This window comes from Pteropus medius, unplaced genomic scaffold, assembly GCF_902729225.1.
Source record: "Pteropus medius unplaced genomic scaffold, Ma_sr-lr_union100, whole genome shotgun sequence".
Lineage (NCBI taxonomy): Eukaryota > Metazoa > Chordata > Mammalia > Chiroptera > Pteropodidae > Pteropus > Pteropus medius.
The window spans coordinates 339,152-349,373 of NW_024350925.1; the positions used below are offsets into that span (position 1 = coordinate 339,152).

Sequence of the window (10,222 nt, forward strand, 5' to 3'; positions counted from 1 at the left end):
CCCCAGATTCTGTTATTAACATTTCAGTATACTTGTTTTATCACACATCTGTTCTCCTGATCCATCTGAGTTTTTGGTTGCATTTCAGAGTAAATCGCAGACATCAGGACACTTCCTTGAAGCTCAGTATACAGACCAGTCACGAGATTTCAGTATTTCAGCTTGTTTTTTCTTCTGAAGTAAAATTTACATACGAAGAAATGCACAAATCTTAAGTGTACATTTGGTGGGTTGTGACAAATGCATACACCTGTGTAAGCCAGACCCCCGTCAAGATACAGAACGTGGCCATCACTCCAGAAACTTCCCTTACGCCTCTTCCCAGGCAATTGCCACTGCCACTCCACCTCCAGAAGCAGCCACCGCTCTAATGTTTTCCACCACAGATGAGTCTTACCTATTCCAGGACTTTCTTTAAGTGAAATCACACTGCTTCTGCTCCTATGCCTGGCTGTTTTGGCCCCACACGCTTTTGACATTCGTACATGTATGCATTCCTGCTGTGCCACAGGGCATTAAGCTAGACACTTGGGTTGTTTCCAGTTTGGGGCTGTTAAGAGTAAAGCGATGTAGCTTTTGTTTTTGTTTTGTTTTTTTTCATATTTTAAAATTTTATTTTTCAAGTACAGTTCACAGACAATATATTAGTTTCCGGTGTACAGCGTAGCGGTGAGACATTTATATAACTTACGAAGTGATCCCCCCGATGAGTCTAGGCCCCACCCGGCACCACACACATCCCCGTGACTATGGTGTGACTTCATCTCTTCACCCGGTCCCCCGGTTTGTTCTCTGTATCTCTGAGCCTGTTTCTGCTTTCTTCATTTGTTCTTGAAATTTCGTTTTGATGTTTAGATGTCCATCTGACAAATGGGGCAAAGCAGGGAAGAGCTGCTTATTAAATAATCAGTCGTGCTTGCTGTTTCACTGAACTGTGAACCATAGTCTCTAATTTATCCCGGAAGTTGCTGTTTAATAATATTAAGTTCATACGTAGAAGTGATTATGACAAATTGTTTTCCACTTTGATTAAAATGATCCTCCTTGGAAGCGAGGCCCAGAGGCGGCCCCAGAGGAACCGGGCCGCTGCTTCCATGACCCGGGCTTGGACGGACAGGTTTCCAGCATTCAGGTCACCTGCAGTTTTTACGTCAGCCACACACGTTTTGCTGGTAGTGACTGAGAATCAGAAGGCTTGCCAGTTGTGTCCGAAACATGCACATCCACCTTGACAAGGGGGATGCACACGCAGCGACCTGCCAGCGCTATAAAGAGCAGACTTCGTTTGTCCCGGGTTCCGTTATAGGGAAGGAGTCTGTCCTAGGCCCAGCTTCATGGCTGGGGCGGATAGGGGGCGGGGAAGCGCTGAGACAAGGGTGGACCAGGGAGCGGGATGGCAACTCGGCTGACTGCAGGGCCTCAGCCCAGCCAGAGAGTGGCGGTGTCCGCGGAATACTGTAAACTCGCTGTGCTTCAGGCAGGGGGCTGACCAATGGCATTCCAGGGGACAGGTAGGGCCCAGCAATGTGAGTCTGAGGCTGGTGCTAAGAAGTCTAGTTGCCCTTTAAAAGGTCGGCGTATGGTTATGGGGACTCTGCCCGGAGCTGGGGTGCAGGGCCAGCACTTCGCTGTCTGGGGCAGAGGCCCGGCTGCAGTTAGAAGCCTGGGCTTCGCCGGGGTTCGGAGGCCAGCTAGGTCACCAGTTAAGGAATGTGCAGAGATTGTCCGGGTACCATCAAGCTCTGGAACATAGACCGAGGCGGACGCCGGTTATCTGGACGGAGGCACCCTGGGGTGACGAGGGCCAGGAGGAAGGGGAGGGCAGGGAACGGCTTCGGGGCCTGGCGCTCAGCTGCATGAGCCCAGTGGTCGCCACCGTGGCCTCAGCGGAGTGACAGCGAACGGAACTTAACTCTTGACGCCCAGCGAGCAACAAATGCTCATTGGCCATTTGTATGTCTCCTTTGGAGAAATTTGTATTCGGATCATTTGCTCACTTTTTAATTAGGCTCTCTTAATTATTGAGTTGTAAGACTTCTTTATACATTCTAGGTACAAATACTTTATCAGATACATGATTTGCAAATATTTTCTCCCTTGTCCTGGGCTGTCTTTTCACTTACTTCATGGTACCCTTTGAAGCTCGAAAGCTTTTAATTTTGATGAAGTCCGATTTGTTTTTTTCTTTGGTTGTTTGTGTTTTTGGCATCGTAGCTCAGAAAGCATTGCCAAATCCGAGGTCGTGAAGATCTATATCTGTATTTTCTTCTAAGAGTCTTGTAGGTTTAGTTCTTATATTTAGGTCTTTGATTCATTTTGAATTAATTTTTCTGTGTGATGTGAGGTAGGGGACCAGTTTCATTCTTTTGCAGATTGGTATCCAGTTGAAAAGACTAATTTTTCCTCACCGAATTGTTTTGGCATCCTTTCAGAATCAGTCGACTGTAACTCACTGAAGAATTTTAAGCAGAGGACTCCCTGTTATTTATGTTTTAAGACAATATTGCTGGCAGCTATATAGACAGTGTCTTGGATGGGCCAGGAGTCCATGTAGGGAGACCGGGGAGTAGGAAGTGATAGTTCCACGGGCCAGACGTGATGGTGACTTGGACCACGGTCGTGGTACTGGGGATGGAGAGAAAGACACAGCTTACACTTGGGAAATAAAGTTCACAGGACTTGGGACTGTCTTGCTGGGGTGGTGGGTCAAGAGAGGGAAGAGGTCAGAGATGACTCCCATTTGGGTTGGAGTCCAGGATGATGTTCAGATCCGTACCTTGCATGGCTAAGTGGGTGATAGTGTCACTTACTGCCACACAAATGGGGAGGCATGTTTTTTAGAGCTTCTAAAATAATGATTTTAACTTGCGGTTAGTTGAATCCGAGGTGCCGGTGAGACTTTCCAGATGTTTAGAAGGCAGTTGGATTATGGGCGTCGACTACAGCTTGGGGAGTCACGAGCACCGAGCACCGGGTGGGGTCGGGAGCTCTGGGACAGCCCGAGGAGAGAGAAGAAGGCCCGGGACGGAACCCTCAGGAGGAATGATAGGAGCCCAAGAAGGACCCAGAAGAAATGGCCAGTGATGGGGGAAGAAACCAGGAGGAAGCTATAGGAATCTGGTGCAACGAGGGCGTGATCCGCACTGTCACATGCATCACAGAGGCATGGAGGAGCAAGGCCTGGGCAGGGCCCTGGATCGTCCCTGTGTCCATGCTCCCGCAGTGTAGGTCGGTTGGTTGATTTTATAAAACATATCAGTCTGTAGTTCTTATGGTTGGCGGTATTTTAAACGCCGCAGAAGCAATAACCTTTGCAGATACATTTCGCACAACTAGTGCCTGAAGGTGTTGCTGGCAGCGTCTGGTGGATATTTGTGTCTTAAGCGATGCCGGCTTTCGTTGGCATCTTCTGTGCTAATCTTTCCCATCCTGAACGGAGGATATTAAAAGCCCAACTGCTGTTTGGATTCCAAAATGGACTCTAAAATGTTCTTAGACTGAATGTTCAATCTGTTTCCTTTCTTTCTAATCATATGTATATGTGTGTGTACATGTATATATGATATATATATGTGTGTCTTTTTTAACCTTTTTTTCCCCCGCAGGTACGTGAAGGAGGCCAAAGAAGCAACTAAGAATGGAGATCTGGAAGAAGCATTCAAACTGTTCAATTTGGCAAAGGACATTTTTCCTAATGAAAAGGTGATGAGCAGAATCCAAAAAATACAGGAAGCCTTGGAGGCGTTGGCAGACCCCGGGGATGACGAGTTCACGGACGTGTGCAGTTCCGGCCTGCTGCTGTATCGAGAACTGCACGACCAGCTGTTCGAGCACCAGAAGGAAGGCGTAGCTTTCCTCTACAGCCTCTACAGGGATGGAAGGAAAGGCGGCATCTTGGCCGATGACATGGGATTAGGGAAGACCGTTCAGATCATCGCTTTCCTTTCCGGGATGTTTGACGCTTCACTTGTGAATCACGTGCTGCTGATCATGCCAACCAGTCTCATCAGCACGTGGGTAAAAGAGTTTGACAAGTGGACTCCAGGAATGAGAGTCAAAACCTTCCACGGTCCTAGCAAGGATGAACGTACCCGAAACCTCCGTCGGATTCAGCACAGGAACGGCGTCATTATCACGACCTACCAAATGCTAATCAATAATTGGCAGCAACTCTCAAGCTTGGATGGCCAAGAGTTTGTGTGGGACTATGTCATCCTTGATGAAGCGCATAAGATCAAAACCTCATCTACTAAGTCGGCGCTGTGTGCCCGGGCCGTGCCTGCCAGCAACCGCATCCTCCTCACGGGGACCCCAATCCAGAACAACTTACAAGAACTGTGGTCCCTGTTTGATTTCGCTTGTCAGGGGTCCCTGCTGGGAACATTGAAAACTTTTAAAATGGAGTATGAAAATCCTATTACTAGAGCACGAGAGAAGGATGCCACCCCAGGGGAAAAAGCCTTGGGATTAAAAATATCAGAAAACTTAATGGCAATCATCAAACCCTATTTTCTCAGGAGGACTAAAGAAGAGGTCCAGAAGAAACGGCCAGGCGACCCAGAGGTCAGACTAAGTGAAAAGAATCCAGGTGTCGATGCCACTAATGAAATGCCTTCGCTTTCCAGGAAAAATGATCTAATCATTTGGATCCGCCTTGTGCCTTTACAAGAAGAAATATACAGGAAATTCGTGTCTCTAGATCACATCAAGGAGTTGCTAATGGAGACACGCTCACCTCTGGCCGAGCTCGGCGTCTTAAAGAAGCTGTGTGATCATCCTAGGCTGCTGTCTGCGCGGGCTTGTCACTTGCTGAATCTGGAGGATGTCACATTCTCCGTTGAAGATGAAGGTGAGGACAAAGAGGCTTCAGATGTGGACCATATTAGTCAAGTAACTGATGTTACACTGATGAAGGAATCTGGAAAAATGATATTTCTGATGGACCTGCTCGAGAGACTGCGAGACGAAGGGCATCAGACTCTCGTGTTTTCCCAGTCCAGACAAATTCTGAACATCATCGAACGCCTCTTAAAGAACCGGCACTTTAAGATCCTGCGAATCGATGGAACGATTACTCATCTCGTGGAACGAGAAAAAAGAATTAACTTATTCCAGCAAAATAAAGATTACTCTGTTTTCCTGATTACCACACAAGTAGGTGGCGTTGGCTTAACGTTAACCGCAGCGACGAGAGTGGTCATCTTTGACCCTAGCTGGAATCCCGCGACCGACGCTCAAGCTGTGGATCGAGCTCACCGGATTGGACAGAGAGAAAACGTCGTGGTTTATAGGCTCATCACTTGCGGCACTGTGGAGGAGAAGATATACAGAAGACAGGTTTTCAAGGACTCGTTAATAAGACAAACCACTGGTGACAAGAAGAACCCGTTCCGGTACTTCAGCAAACAGGAGTTAAGAGAGCTCTTCGCAATCGAGGATTTCCAGAAGTCGGCCACCCAGCTGCAGCTGCAGTCACTGCACGCGGCGCAGCGGAGGTCCGATCGCAGGCTGGACGAGCACATCGCCTACCTGCACACCCTGGGCATAGCCGGCGTCTCGGACCACGACCTCATGTACACCCAGGACCTGTCTGCCAAAGAAGAGCTGGACGTCATCGAAGAATCTCAGTATATCCAACAGAGGGTCCAGAAAGCTCAATTCCTGGTTGAATGCGAGTCTCAGAACACGGAGCTCTTGCTGGAAAGAGAGCGAGCCGCCCACCAGGGCCTGTGGCGCAGAGAAGCAGAGTTTCCTTCTCAGACCAAGGCGAAACGCCCGGAATCCAAGAAACCGCAGGCCGAGCCTTCAGCCCCTCCGAGCGCCCGGCTCACGTGGGAAGAAGAAATCAGCTCCCAAATGGCCAGGGTCGCCCTTGGCGATCTGCCCGAAACGGGTGACAAGGCGGGTCTGCCCAGTATAGAGATGAGCGGCGTCGTCCCGCAAGACGCAAGGCTCCCGCGAGGCACCGAGCTCGGGGCCGAATTCGCAGAGGCTCCGCCCGCGGGCTCACACAGTGTGGAGGAAATCTCGACTGACTTCTCACTGGGAGTGGCCGTGCCGCCGCGGGGACAGGCCCCGCCAGGGAGCCCCACGCGGAGCTCTCGTTTGTCACTTAGCACGTCCGCCACAGCCGATCTCGCGCCAAATGTAGATGAAGTGCAGGACGTCGCGGTCTCACAGCGCTGGGATCCCCGGGCCGCCGCCCGCACGACACAAGAGCAGCAGAGCACGCGCTCCGATGCCTCTGGCATCGACACAGCCGCCACCAGTGACTTGTCGGCGCCCCGCGGTGCGCCAGCCGATGTGGCCGCGGCCGGAGGGGGTTCCGCAGCATCCTCACCACAGTACGCGTGTGACTTCAACCTTTTCTTGGAAGACTCTGCGGACAGTGGGCGCGATCCGTCCAGTCGGTCTTCGGAGCTTGTTGAGAAAGCAGGCAGCTCGGCAGCCCGTGTGGGAGCAGAGTTTGTGCGCAGCCACGCTCGGCTGAGCGCGGGGCTGTCCGGGGACGACCAGGAGCCCGAAGAAGTGGTGACCGTGAAAGGCGGGCGGAAAACCAGAAGGATCGTCTCCGACGATGAAGATGACGGTGACAGCTTTCGAAGTGCTTCGGGCACAGATTCACTCAGCACATCTCCCTTTCGCTTACCTGTAAAGTTCTTTGATGCTTCAACCCCCAAAAGTGACGTCAGTCCACCTGGAAGGTTCTTTTCCCCTCTGCTGACTGATAGCATAAATAAGTCTGCGAAGTCTCGAAGGTCCCTGGCTTCCCGGAGGTCTGTCGTTAACTTGGTGTTGGACCACGTGGAGGACATGGAGGACGGGGTGGAGACCAGCGCCGAGGCCCAGGGAGCTGCGCCGGGTCCGCGGGCGGGAGCGGAGGAAAGCAGTGGCGAAGCCTCAGACTCTGCAGGAGAGGAACCTTCCAGAGAAACCTTGTCTCCGGAAAACAAGTCCAGCTGGCCAGCTGCGCCTCAGCCTGATGCCCTGATTGTGGAGGCCTCCCCTGGGGGCTCGGGGAGCCCCGAGCCCCCCACTGCCGCACAAGCGGTTGGCGATCCTCAGGGTGAGGCGGCGCGGGCTGCCCGCGACTACGAGAGCCTCGTAGCGCGTGGAAAAGCGTTGAGAGAGGCGGGGAGGCTGCAGGAGGCCTTGAGCTGCTTCGTGGAGGCGCTCGACATCAGAAGCGCAGACCCCGAAGTCATGCTCATGACCTTAAGTCTGTATAAGCAACTTAACTCAACTTGAGAATGTCGCCCGTTGGCTGCAGTTCCGGTGGGACTGAGTACGAGGTCATCTGCTCTTATCGGATGCTCTGCACGCGTGAAGCATTCGGGCTTAAGGCCAGAGCGCACTCAGAAGGCAGCTTTCTCTTTGGAGCTTTTCTGGAAATTCTGCCTTCAGCCCCTGCTCCTGCCCCCCACCGCACCCCGATACATGGATTCTGGTATTCTGAGCGCTAGGTGAATATTACTTGACTCAAATGTTCTTACGTTTTTCTTATAGGCATGCTCCGTCAGCTTAATACTACTGTGTTATTTCTAGAGAACTTTTCATAAAACGTTTCTGGCCATTGCTAATTTTATTTTGAGAAAGCGCTTTTGTCTATTGCAGTTCAGATGAGATTATTAAAGTTACTTTTCTCAAGTGCTTTCCTTTCAGTTTCTTTCACTGACCTGACACTGCCAAATGCCTGCGACACTCCTCGCTTTCGGGAGCGGGTCATTGGCATCCAGGTCCCAGGCCTGCGCGTGACCATGCTTCTCTGCTCGCTGCCAGCCGACGGCCCAGAAGGCTGGGCGCTGTGCCATCCATCACCGGTGCCTTGCCCGGGTGTCGCTTGGCCACCACTCAGCTGTCCTTCCCTCAGCACCAGCTGTCATCTGAGGCACGCTAGCACGCTGTATCTTCGGGCCGTAGACGGAAAAGGAGTTTGGTTCCGTTGGAAACAAAGCGCAGGACAGCGCACTGCCCTTGGCCACGGGAGAAGGGGAACCGCCGGTGGCCAGGGCCCTGCCTAAGATCACATCGTAAGGGGCAAAATGCATTTTTAACCATGTGTTACCAGCTTTCGGGGTTTTGTGGACGGGTCATTACTGAGCTGTGGTTATTTAAATGGGCGGCCACGGGGGATGAATCCAGTCTCGGCTCCTCTCCCACGACTGAGGCCAGGGGCTGTGGCCAGGAGTTCCAACCCTCATTATATCTGTCTTTTTGGTGACCAGCCCCCATCCTGAAACTGTCTAGGTCTCCCCTACCCTCACCAGTCACTGTTACCGTGGGGAAGATGCTCTTGGTCACTGGAGAGTCCAAGGGTTCCAGGAACCAGGGACAAAGCCCAGCTCGTTCTGCTTATTATATCACACACACATATAAAAGTTACTTGTAAGTTCTATGTGTATACTGTTTACAAATTTCAATTTGAAGACCTAATCAGCTTTATGAAGTGACTCGTGAATCGAGCAGCGTCCCACCCAGCAGGTAGGACAGCTCTGTGATGGGCTGGACAAAACAGCAGCTTTTTACGGGAAGAACGGTGGGCGGGGGAGTTTTTACCAAAAGAGAAGAGAGGGTTCTTTTCTACCAGGCCGCCATCTTTGCGGGGGGAAGGGGAAGGCAAGGGTTTTATTTTGCACATTGTCTCTCTTTCCTGTGGGGGATGGAGGAGGCCCAGGTGACAGATGCCCTCATGGGTGCTGTCCAGGAAATTCCAGACTGCTTGGTTAAGAGTACATTTCTGGTGAAGGTCAAGACTTCAGTGAGGTATCAGGTCTGGGTTTGGTATCGTGGGCTTTAGCACAAGTGATGCCACTTTGGGCCTGTGGTTTTCTCTAACAAGTCACACTACTGAGGCAGGAACCGGGCGAATTCCCCCGAGGGGGCAGACCAGGCCCTGCGCTGAGAGAAGGGTTCTTGGCGGCGAGTGTGGAAAGAATTCCACGCCCACGCCAAAGTCAGGGTCGAAAGGAAAGTTTGTTAGAAAAGGGGCGACAGTCCACATGGCACGTGGTGTCCTCTCAGAGGAAAGAGTGACAGAGCCTGAGGGAGATGGACAGAGAGAAAGAGCTACCCCTAGTGTTCGCGGAAGTCAGCGAATGTCATTCTTCGGTTCTTGTGAGTAACAGTTTAAAGACTTTACTGTGTCCTTTGCCCCGGGTGCAGTGAGGACAGCCTGCTGGCGGTTTCCAGTAGGTTCCCCGGGGGTCTCAGCCACAGGGCATCGATGGATTTATTTTGTGTAGGGTGCCACTTAAAGACTTTCCTGTTTTCCCGTCAGCAGTTTGGGAGGCGGGCCTTTAGTAACCCCAGCAGGAATGCTCCTTTGTCCTGCAGGTGGCCCAGTGGCCTGGCCGCAGGGTGATCAGCATGTTGTAGTCTCTCAATGTGGCTGATTTATCACTTAAGTTCTGTCGCCTCTTCCCTGCCTTACTACCGTTCTCATATACTATGAGTATTGCAAAATGAAGTTTGAAAGAGATGAGCTGAAGCTTAATGATAGCTTACTCATCGATAGTACGAAATTTTGCTCTTACCAAAAACTTATTACTAATATTTTAAGGAGGGTGATGTGACTGAATATATATATCATTAAAAATGTCTCGGAGGTAACACTGATTCAACAGTTGCATTCTGCATCCCGGCCCAGCTGACCGCTCCTCAAGGGGACTGAGTGGCTGCGCCACGCACCTTTGAGTTTCGTTCCCTCCCATCACACATAGTGTTTGTGGAAATTCAGCTAATAAATTCCTCTCTCCCCTGATGTTAAACACAAAGGCGCAGCTCCATGTCATTAATTTGCGTGCTGCAGGCGTTCCGGGCCCGCATTCATTTGCCGGGAACAGTGATGCTTAAGTCCCCGGAGCGCAGGCCTGCGCCGTTTCACTGCATTCCAGACCGCACCTATGACGTGGCCCCGCAGGATTATAAAGGAGCCGAAAAATTCCTCACACACACGATGACCGCATCTCTGATCGCATCACTCCTTCGTGTTGATTTAATCTCGGGTTGTTTCGTAAACCGCTTGGAGCCCGAGCGTCCGGGGTCATCGGGTCTCCGGCCTGTGCAGTGGCGTCCGGGGCCTTCACGCGTCCTGGCCCCCACTCGCCGACACGCAGAGCAGCTTCCCGTCCCGCAGGCTCCGCTCCGGGTCGGGGCCCCGCACGCGGCCGCGGTCTCCATCGTGCACGCGGCGTCCTCACTGCCCCTTCAGTACGTGCAGATG

General features: G+C 51.7%; 1 protein-coding gene across 1 annotated transcript in view; it reads left to right on the forward strand.

The window, feature by feature from the left end:
• ERCC6L (ERCC excision repair 6 like, spindle assembly checkpoint helicase) overlaps window positions 1–7,651 on the forward strand; it is an 18,678-nt gene extending 11,027 nt beyond the window's left edge. The window contains exon 2 of the mRNA XM_039841677.1: window positions 3,606–7,651. Coding sequence (XP_039697611.1) covers window positions 3,606–7,248 — 3,643 coding nt within the window. The 3' untranslated portion in view covers window positions 7,249–7,651. The remainder of the gene's footprint in view (window positions 1–3,605) is intronic.
• Window positions 7,652–10,222: the final 2,571 nt, after the last annotated feature.